This window comes from Liolophura sinensis, chromosome 1 (genome assembly GCF_032854445.1).
Source record: "Liolophura sinensis isolate JHLJ2023 chromosome 1, CUHK_Ljap_v2, whole genome shotgun sequence".
Lineage (NCBI taxonomy): Eukaryota > Metazoa > Mollusca > Polyplacophora > Chitonida > Chitonidae > Liolophura > Liolophura sinensis.
In genome coordinates, this window is record NC_088295.1 from 531,272 (window position 1) to 553,107 (window position 21,836).

Consider the following 21,836-nt stretch of genomic DNA (forward strand, 5'->3'; position numbering starts at 1 on the left):
TTACACAGTAAAATCTAACGATGATCACATAGGCACATTACACAGTAAAATCTATCTGTGTTCATGCACTTCACACAGTAAAATCTAAATGTGTTCATCTTCACATTTGGGTACATACAGGGTAGAAAAGCTTGTTTTCACCTACAGTTTATAGTTTACACAGTTAAAATTCTACTGTGGCAGGTACAGCGACATTAAATGTCGGAAATTAAATGTAACTAAGCAAAAATCCTACCATTAATCATGTAATGTACCAGTTTTGAAGGCCGCGAACACTGATGTGCCAGCAGTTACAGTAAACACTGATGTGCCAGCAGTTACAGTAAACATTGACATGCTAGCAGTTACAGTAAATGCTGATGTGCAAGCAGCTACAGTAAACGCTGAGGCGCTAGCAGTTACAGTAAATAATGACGTGCTAGCAGTTACAGTAAACACTGACGTGCTAGCAGTTACAGTAAACACTGACTTGTTAGCAGTTACAGTAATACTGACATGCTAACAGTTTGATATCAACATGAACACTGAAAATCCTCACTACAGGTCCAAATAGAGCAAAACTCCGGTGCCTTAGGCTTGTGATAGTTTTATCTTCTTGGCGGGAATTACTGTTGTGGCCAGAAGGTCCTCAGGGTCCCGAAATCCCATGTTACACATGATTCCACTCCCAATAAGGTTGACTTGTTGGGGAGTGTCATCAGGGGAGGGTGTCTGGGTACGGCTGTCTCTCACCTCATCCTCTGCTGCCCTTAGGGCACAGTTCTCGTTAAAGTTGCCGGACTGCTCCTGTGCTGACCTCAGTACTTCCTCTAGCTTCTCACTGACCAAGTCTACATTTTCCTTAGTGAAGCACATGGGAGGTTTGAACTTGAGCACGTTACAGTGGGGCCCATCCCTGCTCAGTAAGATCTGCTGTCTTATCAAACTAAAACACACCAAAAACCCTCCAAATAATGTAACAATAATATCTGAAATAAATGTAGGTAGATTGACACACAGTTTATTACAGGGGATGGTTTATACAGAAATATACATGCATATTGTAGTTTTACATTGCAGCCTTTTTAGCTTTAATAATATTTGCTTTATTTACTTGATTGATGTTTTACGCCATATATATTTCACTTATACGACAGCTGCCAGTATAAGGGTGGGAGGAAACTGGTCAGAGTGTGCGAGGAAACCTCCGACCATCTGCAGGTTGCTGGTGGACCTTCACACACACAGCCGGAGAGGAAGCCAGCATGAGCTGGACTTGATCTCAAGGAGACCGCATTGGTGAGAGGCTCCTGGGTCATTCCACTGTGCTAACGTGCTAACCAACTGAGCCAAAGAGGCCCCAAACTTTAATAAGACATGCAACAATGTGTGTTTTCAACACAAACACAGATGTCATTCACACAAATCAAATTTTTAAAAAAAATTTAAAACAGAAATACATTTATTTTATCAATATCACGCTCTGTTGGCAGGTAACAACACCATAATAATGTTAAGTGGAGGGATATAATGTTAGATGGAGAGGGACATAATGTTAAATGGAGGGGGACATACTGTTAAGTGGCAGGGGATATAATGTTAGATGGAGGGGGACATACTGTTAGGTGGCAGGGGAAATAATGTTAGATGGAAGGGGACATACTGTTAGGTGGCAGGGGAAATAATGTTAGATGGAAGGGGACATACTGTTAGGTGGCAGGGCATATAATGTTAGATGGAGGGGGACATACTGTTAGGTGGCAGGGGATATAATGTTAGATGGAGGGGGACATAAGGTTAGATGGAGGGGGATATAATGTTAGATGGAGGGGGACATAAGGTTAGATGGAGGGGGACATAAGGTTAGATGGAGGGTGATATAATGTTAGATGGCGGGGGACATACTGTTAGGTGGCAGGGGATATAATGTTAGATGGAGGGGAACATACCGTTAGATGGAGGGGGATATAATGTTAGATGGAGGGGGACATACTGTTAGGTGGCAGGGGATATAATGTTAGATGGAGGGGAACATACGGTTAGATGGAGGGGGATATAATGTTAGATGGAGGGGGGCATAAGGTTAGATGGAGGGGGATATAATGTTAGATGGAGGGGGACATAATGTTAGATGGAGGGGGGGCATAAGGTTAGATGGAGGGTGATATAATGTTAGATGGAGGGGGATATAATGTTAGATGGAGGGGCACATAAAGTTAGATGGACGGGATATAATGTTAGATGGAGGGATATAACTATAGGTGGAGGGGGACAATGTTAGTTCAAGGGGGATATAATCTTAGGTGGAGAGAGATAAAATGTTAGATGTAGGGGGATATAATGTTAGATGGAGGGGAATACTCTGTTAGATGGAGGGAGATACAATGTTACATGGAGGGGATACAATGTTAGGTAGAGGAGGATGGATACAAAATGTTTACATTGTATATGCGATATCCACAAACATGAAGTGTTTTCTTTTTCCAGACATAGCAAGTTTACCTTGAGAGAATGAGAGCTGCCAGCTCTGCATTTGGCTCCCGAGTCTCCCTGTCCTTCACAAGATCCACACCCACAAAAAGTCCCTCCCCTCTACAACAACAACCAGAACACATCAGTAGGGCAGAGAACAAATCTGACAAATGACATTAGCAGCATCAGTCTACACACTCAGGAACAGAGCACAAATCTGACAACAGCTAGCATCTGTACACAGGGACAAAACACAAATCTGACAACAGGTAGCATTAGTACACAGGAACAAAGCACAAATCTGACAGCAGTTAGCATGCAAACATCGGGACTGAGCACAGCTTTGACAGCAACTAGCATCAGTATACAGGAACAAAGCACAAATCTGACATTAGCAGCATCAGTACACTGGAAAAAAATCACAAATCTGACAGCAGTTAGCACCACTATATGGGAACAAAGCACAAATCTGACATTGCCAGCATCAGTACACAGGAAGAAAGCACAAATCTGACAGCAGCTAGCATCAAAATATTGGGACTGAGCACAGCTTTGACAGCAGCTAGCATTAGTACACAGGAACAAAGCACAAATCTGACAACAGCTAGCATCTGTACATCTGAAGAAAGCACAAATATGACAACAGCTAGCATCAGTACACCTGAACAAAGCACAAATCAGACAAAAGCTAGAATCAGTACACCTGAACAAAGCACAAATCTGACAACAGCTAGCATCAGTATACAGGAACAAAGCACAGATATGGCAACAGCTGGCATCAGTATACAGGAACAAAGCACAAATCTGACATTAGCACCATCAGTATACAGGAACAAAGCACAAATCTGACAGCAGCTAGCATCAATACAGAGGAACAAAGCGCACATCTGACAACAGCTAACATCTGTACACAAGAAGATAGCACAAATCTGACAACAGCTAGCATCTGTACACAGAAACAAAGCACAAATCTGTGAGCAGCTAGCATCAGTACACAGGAACAAAGCTCAAATCTGACAACAGCTAGCATTAGTATACAGGAACAAAGCACAAATCTGACAACAACTAGCATCAAAACATCCTGACTGAGCACAGCTCTGACAGCAGTTAGCATCAGTATACAGCGACAGACCACAAGACAGTACAATCCCTCAAGTCTAAGGTGAACGATTTTAGATCTCTTGACCTCTGCAGACCCTAAAGTCTCAGGTAATGCACACCAGCCAGCTGACCAGTACTGACCCTAAAGTCTCAGGTGTGGTAGATTAGACCATGACCAATACAGACACTAATGTCTCAGATGAGGTAGACTGGACCATTTGACTAGTACAGACCCTACAGTCTAAGGTGAGACAGACTAGGCCACTTGACCAATACAGACCCTAGTCTCAGGTAAGTCAGACTAGACCACTTGACCAGTACAGACCCTACAGTCTACAGTGAGACAGACTAGACCACTTGACCAATACAGACCCTACAGTCTAAGGTGAGACAGACTAGACCACTTGACCAATACAGACCCTAAAGTCTCAGGTGAGGCAGACTAAACCACTTGACCAATACAGACCCTGAAGTCTATAAAAGTGAGACAGACTAGACCACTTGACCAATACAGACAATGAAGTCTATAAAAGTGAGACAGACTCGACCACTTGACCAATACCGACCCTACAGTCTAACGTGAATCAGATTGGACCACTTGACCAATACAGACCCTAAAGTCTCAGGTGAGGCAGACCAGAACACTTGACCAATACAGACCCTACAATGTCAGATGAGACAGACTAGACCACTTGACCAATACAGACCCTAAAGTCTCAGGTGAGGCAGACTAGACCACTTCAACAATACAGGCCATGAAGTCTATAAAGGTGAGACAGACTAGACCAGTACAGATCCTGACGTTTTAGGTGAAGCAGACTAGACCACTTCAACAATACAGGCCATGAAGTCTCAGGTAAGTCAGACTAGACCACTTGACCAATACAGACCCTATAGTCTCAGGTGAGGCAAACTAGACCACTTGACCAATACAGACCCTAAAATCTCAGGTAAGTCAGACTAGACCACTTGACCAATACAGACCCTAAAGTCTCAGGTGAGGCAGACTAGACCACTTGACCAATACAGACCCTAAAGTCTCAGGTGAGGCAGACTAGACCACTTGACCAATACAGACCCTAAAGTCTCAGGTGAGGCAGACTAGACCACTTGACCAATACAGACCCTAAAGTCCCAGGTGAGGCAGACTAGACCACTTCAACAATACAGGCCATGAAGTCTATAAAGGTGAGACAGACTAGACCAGTAGAAATCCTGACGTTTTAGGTGAAGCAGACTAGAACACTTCAACAATACAGGCCATGAAGTCTCAGGTAAGTCAGACTAGACCACTTGACCAATATAGACCCTATAGTCTCAGGTGAGGCAAACTAGGCCACTTGACCAATACAGACCCTAAAGTCTCAGGTGAGGCAGACCAGAACACTTGACCAATACAGACCCTACAGTCTCAGGTGAGACAGACTAGACCACTTGACCAATACAGACCCTAAAGTCTCAGGTGAGGCAGACTAGACCACTTCAACAATACAGGCCATGAAGTCTATAAAGGTGAGACAGACTAGACCAGTACAGATCCTGACGTTTTAGGTGAAGCAGACTAGACCACTTCAACAATACAGGCCATGAAGTCTCAGGTAAGTCAGACTAGACCACTTGACCAATACAGACCCTATAGTCTCAGGTGAGGCAAACTAGACCACTTCAACAATACAGACCCTAAAATCTCAGGTAAGTCAGACTAGACCACTTGACCAATACAGATCCTAAAGTCTCAGGTGAGGCAGACTAGATCACTTGACCAATACAGACCCTACAGTCTCAGGTGAGGCAGACTAGACCACTTGACCAATACAGACCCTAAAGTCTCAGGTGAGGCAGACTAGACCACTTCAACAATACAGGCCATGAAGTCTATAAAGGTGAGACAGACTAGACCAGTACAGATCCTGACGTTTTAGGTGAAGCAGACTAGACCACTTCAACAATACAGGCCATGAAGTCTCAGGTAAGTCAGACTAGACCACTTCAACAATACAGGCCATGAAGTCACAGGTAAGTCAGACTAGACCACTTGACCAATACAGACCCTAAAATCTCAGGTAAGTCAGACTAGACCACTTGACCAATACAGACCCTAAAGTCTCACGTGAGGCAGACTAGACCACTTGACCAATACAGACCCTAAAGTCTCAGGTGAGGCAGACTAGACCTCTTGACCAATACAGACCCTAAAGTCTCAGGTGAGGCAGACTAGACCACTTGACCAATACAGAACCTAAAGTCTCAGGTGAGGCAGACTAGACCACTTCAACAATACAGGCCATGAAGTCTATAAAGGTGAGACAGACTAGACCAGTACAGATCCTGACGTTTTAGGTGAAGCAGACTAGACCACTTCAACAATACAGGCCATGAAGTCACAGGTAAGTCAGACTAGACCACTTGACCAATACAGACCCTATAGTCTCAGGTGAGGCAAACTAGACCACTTGACCAATACAGACGCTAAAGTCTCAGGTAAGTCAGACTAGACCACTTGACCAATACAGACCCTAAAGTCTCAGGTGAGGCAGACTAGACCACTTGACTAAGACCAGTACAGACTCTGAAGTTTTAGGTGAAGCAGACTAGACCACTTAATCAGTACAGGCCCTGGAGTCTAAGGTGAGCTAGGCTAATCCAATATGGATCATAAGGGGTAGAGAAGTGCATATGTACATATACCTGACATCCCCAATCACTGGGAACTTCTCCATCAGCCCCAGCATTTTCTCCTTCAGGTACGCTCCCACCTGGATGGCATTCTCCTGTAGTTTATCCTTCTTAATGACATCCAGGACAGCTAAAGCCACTGCACAGGACACTGGGTTTCCTCCATACTGTTAATGATTGATTGATTGATTGATATTTTGGGTCTCACACATTTTCCACTTCTATATGATGGGCTTCTTGCAGGCTAATGTGTGGAGGAAAGTTGAGAGTCAAGAGTAAACCGTAAACCTGCAATCTTTGCTAGGTATTTAAAGTACATGTATAGCTGTGTGTCCAGTGTAAATCAACGACCCTGGCCAGTTAGTCTATCTGAGTGTCCACAGAGTAAAACAGCCACCCTCCCCAGGTAAGTTTACCTGAGTGTCCAGAGTCAACCAGCGACTCTCACAAAGCGAGTCTACCCGAGTGTCCAGAGTCAACCACAGTAAATAAGTCTACAAACGTGGTTTGTTTTCTTACCTAGTCAAATGACAAATGACATTACATGGTACTGTTTTATAACCATGGCATTGTATCTTACTGTTTTATAACAATGACATCATATGTTACTGTTTTATAACCATGACATTGTATGTTACTGTTTTATAACCATGACATTGTATGTTACTGTTTTATAACAATGACATTCCTCTCCAGTCATACATGGCAAGGTCTGCCAGCAACCTGTGGATGGTAGTGGGTTTCCCGAAGGCTCTGCCTGGTTTCCACCCACCACAATGCTGGCCGCCGTCGTATAAGTGAAATGTTCTTGAGAACAGCATAAAACACCAATCAAATAAATAAATAAATAAAATAAATATAACCATGACATTTTATGTTACTGATTTGTAACCATGACATTGTATGTTACTGTTTTCTAACGATGACATTGTATACATATGATATACTGCACATTTTTGCCAAACCAAAAATCAGTGCAAATCTAACTGAAAATTTGCTATTAGTTTATACAAGCCCAAGTAATTACCGTTCACAAAATATCAGCCTCGTGTGTGTGTGTGTGTGTGTGTGTGTGTTACCCTTCACAAAATATCTGCCTCGTGTGTGTGTCCGTTACCCTTCACAAAATATCTGCCGTGTGTGTGTGTGTGTGTGTGTGTGTGTGTGTGTGTGTGTGTGTGTGTGTGTGTGTGTGTGTGTGTGTGTGTGTGTGTGTGTGTGTGTGTGTGTGTGTGTGCGTGCGTGCGTGCGTGCGTGCGTGCGTGCGTGCGTGCCACCGTTCACAAAATATCAGCCTCGGGTGTGCGTGTGTGCATGTTAAAGTTCACAAAATATCAGCCTCATGTGTGCGCGTGTTACCCTTCACAAAATATCAGCCTCGTGTGTGTGTGCGTGCGTGTGCTTGCGTGTTACAGTTCACAAAATATCATCCTTGTGTGTGTGTGCGTGTCACTGTTCACAAAATATCAGCCTCGTGTGTGTGTACGTGTTACCCTTAACAAAATATCAGCCTCATGTTTGCGTTACCCTCACAAAATATCAGCCTTGTGTGTGTGTGCATGTTACCCTTTACGAAATATCAGCCTCGTGTGTGTGTGCGCATTACAGTTCACAAAAAATCAGCTTCGTGTGTGTGTGTGCGTTACCCCTCACAAAATATCAGCCTTGTGTGAGTGTGTCACTGTTCACAAAATATCAACCTCATGTGTGTGTGCGTTATCTCTCACAAAATATCAGGTGTGTATCGAGTGTGTGTGTGTGCATGCTACTGTTCACAAAATATCAGCCTCGTGTATTACCTCGTGTGAGTGTGTGCATGTTACCTCGTGTGTGTGCTACCTCATGTGTATGTGTGTGTTACCCCGTGTGCATGTGTGTGCGTTGCCTCATGTGTGTGTTACCTCGTGTGAGTGTGCATGTTACCACGTGTGTGTGCATGTTACCTTGTGTGTGTGCTACCTCGTGTATGTGCATGTTACCTCGTGTGTGCGTGTTACCTCGTGTGAGTGTGCATGTTATCACGTGTGTGTGTGTGCATTACCTCGTGTGTGTGTGAGTGTTACCTCGTGTGTGTGTGCGTGCGTGTTACCTTGTGTGTGTGTGCGCGTTACCTCGTGTGTGTGTGAGTGTGCATGTTACCTTGTGTGTGTGTTAGTTACCTCGTGTGTGTGCGTGCGTGCCTGTGTGTGTCTGTGTGTACTATAAATGGTAAATGTATGATCAGTCTGAGATTGACTAAAAGGCAATAAATTAAGTTGTTCTTGGAAAATAGAGAAAAACTTATTTGACTACCTAGTATGGAAGTTTTAATACCCTGAAAAATAGACTGACCGTATTGAAGTACTCAATGCCAGTGTTGGTGAAGCTAGCAGCCACCTCTGGTGTAGTGACCACAGCGGCAACAGGGTGTCCATTGCCCATGGGCTTGCCCATGGTTACAATGTCTGGGACCACACCTGGTGTAACAACAACAACAGCATCATACAGTTTTTGGTACCAGAATCATGTACGGATGCAGAGAATACACGTACATGCACCTCATGTTCACCAAATTGTCAAGAAGACACTAAACATCTACAAGTCTGTAATCACACAGCACTTACGTGTACATGTAGTCTGATTGCTCGTTCTCTCTGCATCCCTCACAATTCATACTTAAGGCTTGATATCATTTATACACGTAGAAAACAAAATTGTTTCACAGACTTTTCATAAATACATTTTAAAACTAATTTTTCAGACTATTTTGTTACATTGTTATTAATGATCAGCCTCATGCTTATTGGGCTTACCATAGGACTGGAAAGCCCAGAAATGTTTGCCGTGTCGGGCAAACCCCACCTGTACTTCATCAGCTATACACACTCCTCCTGCTTCCTTTACATGTCTGAAACACACAAACAAGCTAAGATTGGCTACATCTACCTAACACTTTGAACAGTATTTCAGAAAAAATAGCTGAACTAAAAAACAAATACAAAACAGAATTTAGAATTTGCGCTGCATAAATTAGTGACATGAATAATTGCTATACCTGTATACAGTTGGTAAATAAGACTGTGGGAATACAATCTGCCCCCCACAGCTCTGCATGGATTCCGCGATGTAACAACCAAGTTTGCGCCCCTTGGACTGTAAACTGTTGATGATTGCCCGCACATCCTCGGCGTACTTCAAGCCAAGATCCTCACCTGGATAATCACAGTCTCTGTATTTTCCCCGATACACATCAGGACAGTCAGCCTAGAAAATCAGAACAGGTACAAGTATGGTCACGGTCTCTGTACTCCCCCTGCTACACATCAGGACAATCAGTCTAGAGAGACAGAACAGATACATTCACAGTCACAGTCTCTGTACTCCCTCTTCTACACATCAGGACAGTCAGTCTAGAGAGACAGAACAGATACATTCACAGTCACAGCCTCTGCACTCCCCCTGGTACACATCAGGACAATCAGTCTAGGGAGACAGAACAGATACATTCATGGTCACAGTCTCTGTACTTCCCCTACTACACATCAGGACAGTCAGTCTGGAGAGACAGAACAGATACATTCACAGTCACAGTCTCTGTACTCCCCCTTCTACACATCAGGACAGTCAGTCTAGAGAGACAGAACAGATACATTCACATGCAACAGTCTCTGCACTCCCCCTGCTACACATCAGGACAGTCAGTCTGGAGAGACAGAACAGATACATGTAGATGCACGGTCACAGTCTCTGCACTCCCCCTGGTACACATCAGGACAGTCAGTCTAGACAGATAGAACGGATGCAAGTACATGCGCGGTCACAGTCTCTGCACTCCCCCTGGTACACATCAGGACAGTCAGTCTGGAGAGAAAGAACAGATACATGTAGATGCACGGTCACAGTCTCTGCACTCCCCCTGGTACACATCAGGACAGTCAGTCTAGAGAGACAGAACAGATACATGTACATGCACGGTCACAGTCTCTGCACTCCCCCTGGTATACATCAGGACAGTCAGTCTAGAGAGACAGAACAGACAGCTGTATATGCATGGTCAATCCCTCTAGTCCTCCTGCTACACATCAGGACAGTATGTCTAGACAGACAGAACAGATACATTCACAGTCACAGCCTCTGTACTGCCCTGGCAAACATCAGGACAATCAGTCTGCAGAGACAGAGCAGGTACACGTATGGTCACGGTCTCTGTACTTCCCCTACTACACATCAGGACAATCAGTCTAGAGAGACAGAACAAGTACATTCACAGGCACAGTCTCTGCACTCCCCCTGCTACACATGAGGACAGTCAGCCTGGAGAGAAAGAACAGGTACAGTCACAGTCTCTGCACTTCCCCTGCTACACATCAGGACACTCCGTCCATAGACACAGAACAGGTGCATGTATGGTCACAGTCTCTGCACATTCCCTAGTACACATCAGGACAGTCAGCTTAGAGAGACAGAACAGGTACATGCATGGTCACAGTCTCTCCACTCCCCCTGGCACACATCAGGACAGTCAGTCTAGAGAGACAGAACAGGTACATGCATGGTCACAGTCTCTCCACTCCCCCTGCTACACATCAGGACAGTCAGTCTAGAGAGACAATATAGGTACATTCACAGTCTCTGCACTTCCCCTGCTACACATCAGGACACTCCGTCCATAGACACAGAACAGGTGCATGTATGGTCACAGTCTCTGCACATTCCCTAGCACACATCAGGACAGTCAGCTTAGAGAGACAGAACAGGTACATGCATGGTCACAGTCTCTCCACTCCCCCTGGCACACATCAGGACAGTCAGTCTAGAGAGACAGAACAGGTACATGCATGGTCACAGTCTCTCCACTCCCCCTGCTACACATCAGGACAGTCAGTCTAGAGAGACAATATAGGTACATTCACAGTCGCACTCTGTATTTTATACTTGACAATTTGCTGTTTCCCAAGGCATATACGTGAAAAGTTACCTGTTCCCAATAACTATACCTGACAACTTACTATTTCCCAAGGCCCATACTTGACAAACTACAGTTTCTCAGGGCCTATACTTGACAATTTGCTGTCTTCCAAGGCCTTTACCTGACAATTTGCTGTTTCCCAAGGAATATACATGATAAGTTAGTGTTTCACAATACTTATATATGATAAGTTACTGTTTTCCAAGGCCTGCACTTGACAATTTGCTGTTTCCCAAGGAATATACATGATAAGTTAGTGTTTCCCAATACTTATATATGATAAGTTACTGTTTTCCAAGGCCTGCACTTGACAATTTGCTGTTTCCCAAGGCCTACACTTGATAATTTGCTGTTCCCCAAGGCCTACACTTGACAATTTGTTGTTCCTCAAGGCCTACACTTGACAATTTGCTGTTCCCCAAGGCCTACACTTGACAATTTGCTGTTCCCCTAGGCCTACACTTGACAATTTGCTGTTCCCCTAGGCCTACACTTGACAACCTACTGCTTCCTAAGACTTAAACTTTGCTGTATCCCATGGCATATACCTGACAACTTACTCTTTCCCAAGGCATATGCTTGAAAACTTACTGTTTGTCATGGCCTATACTTGACAATTTGCTGTTTCCCAAGGCCTACGCATGACGATTTGCTGTCTCCCAAGGCTTACCCTTGACAATTTGCTGTCTCCCAAGGCCTACACGTATACTTGAAATGTTACTATTCCCAAGGATTATGCTTATGGTTCCCCAAGACATATATTTGACAACTTACTGTTGGCCTACATGTATACTTGAAATGTTACTATTCCCAAGGGCTATACTTATGGTTCCCCAAGACATATATCTGACAACATACTGTTTCCCAAGGCCTATGTTTGCTGTTTTTCAAGGCATAACCTTGACAAGTTACTCTTTCCCATGGCATATGAAAACCTACTGTTTCCCAAGGCTCATGCTTGACAACCTACTGTTTCCCAATGCCTACGTTTGACAACTTATCAACTGTTCATATCTATGACTCATCCATGCCAATTTATCATTTCTCAAAGCCCATGCATGACAAGATACTGTTTCTCAAAGCTTATACTGTTACAATGCTAATTTACTATATTTCAAAAGACATTTGTGACAATTACATAGACATAAAAAATATGAACACTGTATCTTACCACATGGACTTCTGTTGTGTTAGGCATGGGACCTTTGCCATGGTATTTGTATGGGCTTATTTCCATTATAGAGATCACGTGGCCATGATATGCACTGCAATAGGACAGCTTTAGAATCAGGACAAACCATCATTGCTGTTTTAACACACAAAAACAAATTGTGAGAATCCACAAATTCCAATTAAAAAATAAAAATGGTTTTGTTAACGTGTTGAGTGTGCAATTAAAATGAAAAAGACGGCCTTAAACAACAGACAATCCTACAGACAGGCACAGACATACAAACATCATGCTGTGTAGGTCCTCAAACCGGAGAAAATGGCATCAGACAACAGACAGTCACACAGACTGACAGAGAGATATCAAGTTGTGTGGGTCCTTAAAAATGGAGATGGCGCCACAAAACAGAAAATCACACAGGTAGACATCAAGTTGTGTGGGTCTTCAAAATGGAGAAGATGGTACCACACAATAGACAATCACACAGACAAACATGAAGTTGTGTCATGCTATCTTCCCCATCCTGAGGACCTACACAACCCACATAATAGACAATCATACAGACTGACATTAAGTTGGGTAGGTTCTCAGGATGGAGAAGATGGCATCACAAAAGAGACAATGACACAGACTGACAGACATACATTGTGTTGTGTAGGTCCTCAGGATGGAGAAGATGCCATCACACACCAGACAATCACACAGACTGACAGACATACATTGTGTTGTGTAGTTCCTCAGGATGGAGAAGATGCCATCACACACCAGACAATCACACAGACTGACAGACATACATTGTGTTGTGTAGTTCCTCAGGATGGAGAAGATGGCATCACACACCAGACAATCACACAGACTGACAGACATACATTGTGTTGTGTAGTTCCTCATGATGGAGAAGATGGCATCACACAACAGACAATCACACAGACTGACAGACATACATTGTGTTGTGTAGTTCCTCAGGATGGAGAAGATGGCATCACACACCAGACAATCACACAGACTGACAGACATACATTGTGTTGTGTAGTTCCTCATGATGGAGAAGATGGCATCACACACCAGACAATCACACAGACTGACAGACATACATTGTGTTGTGTAGTTCCTCATGATGGAGAAGATGGCATCACACAACAGACAATCACACAGACTGACAGACATACATTGTGTTGTGTAGTTCCTCAGGATGGAGAAGATGGCATCACACACCAGACAATCACACAGACTGACAGACATACATTGTGTTGTGTAGTTCCTCAGGATGGAGAAGATGGCATCACACAACAGACAATCACACAGACTGACAAAAAGTTGTGTAGGTCCTCAGGATGGAGAAGATAGCATCACACACCAGACAATCACACAGACTGACAGAAATACATGGTGTTGTGTAGTTCCTCATGATGGAGAAGATGGCATCACAAAACAGACAATCACACAGACTGACAAAAAGTTGTGTAGTTCCTCATGATGGAGAAGATGGCAGCACACACCAGACAATTACACAGACTGACAGACATACATTGTGTTGTGCAGGTCCTCAGGATGGAGAAGATGGCATCACACACCAGACAATAACACAGACTGACAGAAATACATTGTGTTGTGCAGGTCCTCAGGTTGGAGAAGATGGCATCACACACCAGACAATCACACAGACTGACAGACATACATTGTGTTGTGTAGTTCCTCATGATGGAGAAGATGGCATCACACACCAGACAATCACACAGACTGACAGACATACATTGTGTTGTGTAGTTCCTCAGGATGGAGAAGATGGCATCACACACCAGACAATCACACAGACTGACAGACATACATGGTGTTGTGTAGTTCCTCAGGATGGAGAAGATGACATCACACACCAGACAATCACACAGACTGACAAAAAGTTTTGTAGGTCCTCAGGATGGAGAAGATGCCATCACACACCAGACAATCACACAGACTGACAGACATACATTGTGTTGTGTAGTTCCTCATGATAGAGAAGATGGCAGCACACACCAGACAATCACACAGACTGACAGACATACATTGTGTTGTGTAGGTCCTCAGGATGGAGAAGATGGCATCACACACCAGACAATCACACAGACTGACAGACATACATTGTGTTGTGTAGTTCCTCAGGATGGAGAAGATGGCATCACACACCAGACAATCACACAGACTGACAGACATACATTGTGTTGTGTAGGTCCTCAGGATGGAGAAGATGGCATCACACACCAGACAATCACACAGACTGACAGACATACATTGTGTTGTGTAGTTCCTTAGGATGGAGAAGATGGCATCACACAACAGACAATCACACAGACTGACAGACATACATGGTGTTGTGTAGTTCCTCAGGATGGAGAAGATGCCATCACACACCAGACAATCACACAGACTGACAGACATACATTGTGTTGTGTAGTTCCTCATGATAGAGAAGATGGCATCACACACCAGACAATCACACAGACTGACAGACATACATTGTGTTGTGTAGTTCCTCAGGATGGAGAAGATGGCATCACACACCAGACAATCACACAGACTGACAGACATACATTGTGTTGTGTAGTTCCTCAGGATGGAGAAGATGGCATCACACACCAGACAATCACACAGACTGACAGACATACATTGTGTTGTGTAGTTCCTCAGGATGGAGAAGATGGCATCACACACCAGACAATCACACAGACTGACAGACATACATTGTGTTGTGTAGTTCCTCATGATGGAGACGATGGCATCACACAACAGACAATCACACAGACTGACAGACATACATTGTGTTGTGTAGGTCATCAGGATGGAGAAGATGGCATCACACACCAGACAATCACACACACTGACAGACATACATTGTGTTGTGTAGTTCCTCAGGATGGAGAAGATGGCATCACACACCAGACAATCACACAGACTGACAGACATACATTGTGTTGTGTAGGTCCTCAGGATGGAGAAGATGACATCACACACCAGACAATCACACAGACTGACAGACATACATTGTGTTGTGTAGTTTCTCATGATGGAGAAGATGGCATCACACAACAGACAATCACACAGACTGACAAAAAGTTGTGTAGTTCCTCAGGATGGAGAAGATGGCATCACACACCAGACAATTACACAGACTGACAGACATACATGGTGTTGTGTAGTTCCTCAGGATGGAGAAGATGCCATCACACACCAGACAATCACACAGACTGACAGACATACATTGTGTTGTGTAGTTCCTCATGATAGAGAAGATGGCATCACACACCAGACAATCACACAGACTGACAGACATACATTGTGTTGTGTAGTTCCTCAGGATGGAGAAGATGGCATCACACACCAGACAATCACACAGACTGACAAAAAGTTTTGTAGGTCCTCAGGCTGGGGATGATGGCACCACACATACATGCAAATGGAGACCCAATACACCAGGGTACACTGAAGACAAGGGTCAGTACATGTACAATCTTGGTGAAAAACAAAGAATAAAAATATCAAAGACATTTATTCCACTTCCGCTGAGGGAGATAACACTTCGAAGTCAGGTACAGCTTCCTTATGTAACAGCCAGTACAATACCATGTAAATGTAGGGCCAGAGGAAAACCCCTCAGTCTCAGGAATGGACCATACATGTAAATATAGCCTAGACAAAAACCCTTCAGTCTCAGGAATGGACCATACATGTAAATATAGTCTAGACAAAAACCCTTCAGTCTCAGGAATGGACGACACATGTAAATATAGCCTAGAAGAAAACTTTTCAGTCTCTGAAATGGACCACATATGCAAATAGACCCTAAAAAAACCTTCAGTCTCAGGAATGGACCACACATGTAAATGTAACCTAAATGAAAACCCTTCAGTCTCAGGAATGGACCATACATGTAAATATAGCCTAGACGAAAACTCTTCAGTCTCAGAAATGGACCACACATGTAAATGTAAACCAGATGAAAACCCTTCAGTCTCAGGAATGGACCACACATGCAAATGTAACCCAGACAAAAACCCTTTAGTCTCAGGAATAGGCCATACATGTAAATGTAACCCAGACAAAAACCCTTCATTCTCAAGAATGGACCACACATGTAAATGTAACCCAGATGAAAACCCTTCAGTGTCAGGAATGGACCACACATGTAAATGTAACCGAGATGAAAACCCTTCAGTCTCAGGAATGGACCATACATGTAAATGTAACCCAGATGAAACCCTTCAGTGTCAGGAATGGACCATACATGTAAATGTAACCCAGATGAAAACCCTTCAGTGTCAGGAATGGACCACACATGTAAATGTAACCCAGATGAAACCCTTCAGTCTCAGGAATGGACCATACATGTAAATGTAACCCAGATGAAACCCTTCAGTGTTAGGAATGGACCACACATGTAAATGTAACCCAGATGAAAACCCTTCAGTCTCAGGAATGGACCATACATGTAAATGTAACCGAGATGAAAACCCTTCAGCCTCAGGAATGGACCAAACATGTAAATGTAACCCAGATGAAAACCCTTCAGTCTCAGGAATGGACCATACATGTAAATGTAACCCAGATGTAAACCCTTCAGTCTCAGGAATGGACCATACATGTAAATGTAACCCAGATGTAAACCCTTCAGTGTCAGGAATGGACCACACATGTAAATGTAACCCAGATGAAACCCTTCAGTCTCAGGAATGGACCACACATGTAAATGTAACCCAGATGAAAACCCTTCAGTCTCAGGAATGGACCACACATGTAAATGTAACCCAGATGAAAACCCTTCAGCCTCAGGAATGGACCAAACATGTAAATGTAACCGAGATGAAAACCCTTCAGCCTCAGGAATGGACCAAACATGTAAATGTAACCCAGATGAAAACCCTTCAGTCTCAGGAATGGACCATACATGTAAATGTAACCCAGATGTAAACCCTTCAGTGTCAGGAATGGACCACACATGTACATGTAACCCAGATGAAAATCCTTCAGTCTCAGGAATGGACCATACATGTAAATGTAACCGAGAAGAAAACCCTTCAGCCTCAGGAATGGACCAAACATGTAAATGTAACCCAGATGAAAACCCTTCAGTCTCAGGAATGGACCATACATGTAAATGTAACCCAGATGAAAACCCTTCAGTGTCAGGAATGGACCACACATGTAAATGTAACCCAGATGAAAACCCTTCAGTCTCAGGAATGGACCATACATGTAAATGTAACCCAGATGAAAACCCTTCAGTCTCAGGAATGGACCATACATGTAAATGTAACCCAGATGAAAACCCTTCAGTCTCAGGAATGGACCATACATGTAAATGTAACCCAGATGTAAACCCTTCAGTGTCAGGAATGGACCATACATGTAAATGTAACCCAGATGAAAACCCTTCGGTCTCAGGAATGGACCATACATGTAAATGTAACCCAGATGTAAACCCTTCAGTGTCAGGAATGGACCACACATGTAAATGAACCCAGATGAAAACCCTTCGGTCTCAGGAATGGACCATACATGTAAATGTAACCCAGATGAAAACCCTTCAGTCTCAGGAATGGACCATGCATGTAAATGTAACTCAGATGAAAACCCTTCAGTGTCAGGAATGGACCATACATGTAAATGTAACCGAGATGAAAACCCTTCAGCCTCAGGAATGGGCCACACATGTAAATGTAACCCAGATGAAAACCCTTCAGTGTCAGGAATGGACCATACATGTAAATGTAACCCAGATGAAAACCCTTCAGCCTCAGGAATGGACCAAACATGTAAATGTAACCCAGATAAAAACCCTTCAGTGTCAGGAATGGACCACACATGTAAATGACACTGGACAGAAACCCTTCAGTCTCAGAAATGGACCATACATGTAAATGTAACCCAGACGAAAACCCTTCAGTCTCAGGAATGGGCCACACATGTAAATGTAACCCAGATGAAAACCTTCAGTCTCATGAATGGACCACACATGTAAATGTAACCCAGATGAAAACCCTTCAGTCTCAGGAATGGACCATACATGTACATGTAAATGTAACTCAGATGAAAACCCTTCAGCCTGAGGAATGGGCCACACATGTAAATGTAACCCAGATGAAAACCCTTCAGCCTCAGGAATGGGCCACACATGTAAATGTAACCCAGATGAAAACCCTTCAGTGTCAGGAATGGACCATACATGTAAATGTAACCCAGACGAAAACCCTTCAGTCTCAGGAATGGGCCACACATGTAAATGTAACCCAGATGTAAACCCTTCAGTGTCAGGAATGGACCATACATGTAAATGTAACCCAGATGAAACCCTTCAGCCTCAGGAATGGACCATACATGTAAATGTAACCCAGATGAAACCCTTCAGTGTTAGGAATGGACCACACATGTAAATGTAACCCAGATGAAAACCCTTCAGTCTCAGGAATGGACCATACATGTACATGTAAATGTAACTCAGATGAAAACCCTTCAGTCTCAGGAATGGACCACACATGTAAATGTAACCCAGATGAAAATCCTTCGGTCTCAGGAATGGACCACACATGTAAATGTAACCCAGATGAAACCCTTCCGTCTCAGGAATGGACCATACATGTAAATGTAACCCAGATGAAACCCTTCAGTCTCAGGAATGGACCACACATGTAAATGTAACTCAGATGAAAACCCTTCAGTCTCAGGAATGGACCATACATGTAAATGTAACCCAGATGAAAACCCTTCAGTGTCAGGAATGGACCAAACATGTAAATGTAACCCAGATGAAAACCCTTCAGTGTCAGGAATGGACCAAACATGTAAATGTAACCCAGACAAAAAACCCTGAGTCTTAGGAATGGACAATATATGTAATTGTAACCAAGACGAAAACACTTCAGTCTCAGGATTGGACCACACATGTAAATGTAGCCTAGACGAAAACTCTTCAGTCTCAGGAATGGACCACATATGTAAATGCAACCCAGATGAAAACCCTTCAGTCTCAGGAATGGATCATACATGTAAATGAACCCAGACGAAAACCGTTCATTCTCAGGAATGGACCACGCATGTAAATGAACCCAGACGACAACCCTTCAGTCTCAGGAATGGACCATACATGTAAATGTAACCAAGACGAAATCCCTTCAGTCTCAGGAATGGACCCCACATGTAAATGTAGCCTAGACGAAAACCCTTCATTCTCAGAAATGGACCACACATGTAAATACAACCTAGGCAGAAACCCTTCAGTCTCAGGAATGGACCGCACATGTAAATGAACCCAGACAAAAACCCTTCAGTCTCAAAAATGGACCATACATGTAAATGAATCCCGGCGAAAATCCTTCAGTCTCAAGAATGGACCATGCATGTAAATGTAACCCAGATGAAAATCCTTCAGTCTCAAGAATGGACCACACATGTAAATGTAACCCAGATGAAACCCTTCAGTCTCAAGAATGGACCACACATGTAAATGTAACCCAGATGAAACCCTTCAGTCTCAAGAATGGACCACACATGTAAATGTAACCCAGATGAAAACCCTTCAGTCTCAAGAATGGACCATACATGTAAATGTAACCCAGACGAAAACCCTCCAATCTCAGGAATAGACCACACATGTAAATGTAACCCAGATGAAAACCCTTCAGTCTCAGGAATGGACCATATATGTAAATATAGCCTGGACAAAAACCAATCAGTCTCAGGAATGGACCACACATCTAAATGAACCCAAACGAAAACCCTTCAGTCTCATGAATGGACCACACATGTAAATGAACCCAGACGACAACCCTTCAGTCTCAGGAATGGACCATACGTGTAAATGTAACCCAGACGACAACCCTTCAGTCTCAGGAATGGACCATACATGTAAATGTAACCCAGATGTAAACCCTTCAGTCTTAGGAATAGACCACACATGTAAATGTAACCCAGACGAAAACCCTTCAGTCTCAGGAATGGACCACACATGTAAATGTAACCCAGATGAAAACCCTTCAGTCTCAGGAATGGACCACACATGTAAATTTAACCCATGCGAAAACGTTCAGTCTCAGGAATGGACCATGCATGTAAATGTAACCCAGATGAAAAACATTCAGTCTCGGGAATGGACGACCTCTGTAAATGTAACCCAGACGAAAACCCTTCATTCTCAGGAATGGACCACACATGTAAATGTAACCCAGACAAGAAGCAGGATTTTGCCAATTTTAATAGTTACCAGCACATTGTTACTCGGTGATAGAATACGCAAATATATGGTGTCAATAATCCTGACATTATCATTATTATCAGTGAAAAACCACGCCTCATCCAATATGAGAATTACTGACAACATATATTTGCATATCCTATCACTGAGTAAGCATGTGATGAATTTACCCATCAGTTCAGTGGAGAAGATCGATGTATACGTGAAACACTTCAGCAATGGGACCATTGTATTTACAAACTAACAAAGGGAGATAACCTCAGCACACACACTTATTGTCATCTGCAAGATTCAAGAATATATTTTTACCCCACGAAATGTTCTGGTCCAATGAAAGGCAGAGTATTTTGTCTGATGACGGATAATATTTATTACATGCTTGTTCAGTGACCAACGTATATACAAAACACTTTAGGGATGTGAGTATTGTTTTTGCATACCAAAGAAAGGGAGATAACCAACTCAGGAGAGGCATGACATCGGCTGCAGGCTACAGGAATGTATCCCATACCCCCACCCCCAGCAAGGTGATCAGGTGATCAGACCAGTTTATGTGGACAGGCAAATATTGTACTTACTGGTCTAAGGTTATTACGTCCTTGGAGCCTGTGTGGGCTTCAGCCAGCCTCCTTGCCAGATCATTGGCCTCCGACCTACAACAGCAGTCATTAAATGTCCGAGGAGGAAGACAAATACTGATGGATTGACTTGCTCTACTCATTATCCAACGTTATCTAATGCTCTATTCATTATTTTACACTGTCTAATGCTCTACTCATTATCTTACATTGTGTAATGCTCTACACATTATCTTACATTGTCTAATGCTCTACACATTATCTTACATTGTCTAATGCTCTACACATTATCTTACTCTACCTAATGCCCTACACATTATCTCACATTGTCCACTGCTCTACACATTATCTCACATTGTCCACTGCTCTACACATTATCTTACATTGTCCACTGCTCTACACGTTACCTTACATTGTCTAATGCTCTACTCATTATCTTACATTGTCTAATGCTCTATTCATTATCTTACACTGTCTAATGCTCTATTCATTATCTTACACTGTCTAATGCTCTACACATTATCTTACATTGTCCAATGCTCTACTCATTATCTTACATTGTCCACTGCTCTACACATTATCTTACACTGTCTAATGCTCTACACATTATCTTCACCGGCCCGGATGGCACAGTTGGTGGAGCGTCCGCTTCGGGACCGGTAGATCCAGGATCAATCCTTGATCGAG

The 21,836-nt window shown here is 43.3% G+C and overlaps 1 protein-coding gene across 1 annotated transcript in view; it reads right to left on the bottom strand.

The window, feature by feature from the left end:
- Positions 1-253: 253 nt before the first annotated feature.
- LOC135466347 (5-phosphohydroxy-L-lysine phospho-lyase-like) overlaps positions 254-21,836 on the bottom strand; it is a 50,277-nt gene continuing 28,694 nt past the window's right edge. The window contains exons 4-11 of the mRNA XM_064743786.1: positions 21,150-21,224; positions 12,348-12,441; positions 9,263-9,471; positions 9,021-9,115; positions 8,560-8,684; positions 6,241-6,395; positions 2,482-2,571; positions 254-925 (exon numbers count right to left, since the gene is read on the bottom strand). Of these exons, the coding sequence (XP_064599856.1) occupies positions 571-925; positions 2,482-2,571; positions 6,241-6,395; positions 8,560-8,684; positions 9,021-9,115; positions 9,263-9,471; positions 12,348-12,441; positions 21,150-21,224 (1,198 nt within the window). The 3' untranslated portion in view covers positions 254-570. The remainder of the gene's footprint in view (positions 926-2,481; positions 2,572-6,240; positions 6,396-8,559; positions 8,685-9,020; positions 9,116-9,262; positions 9,472-12,347; positions 12,442-21,149; positions 21,225-21,836) is intronic.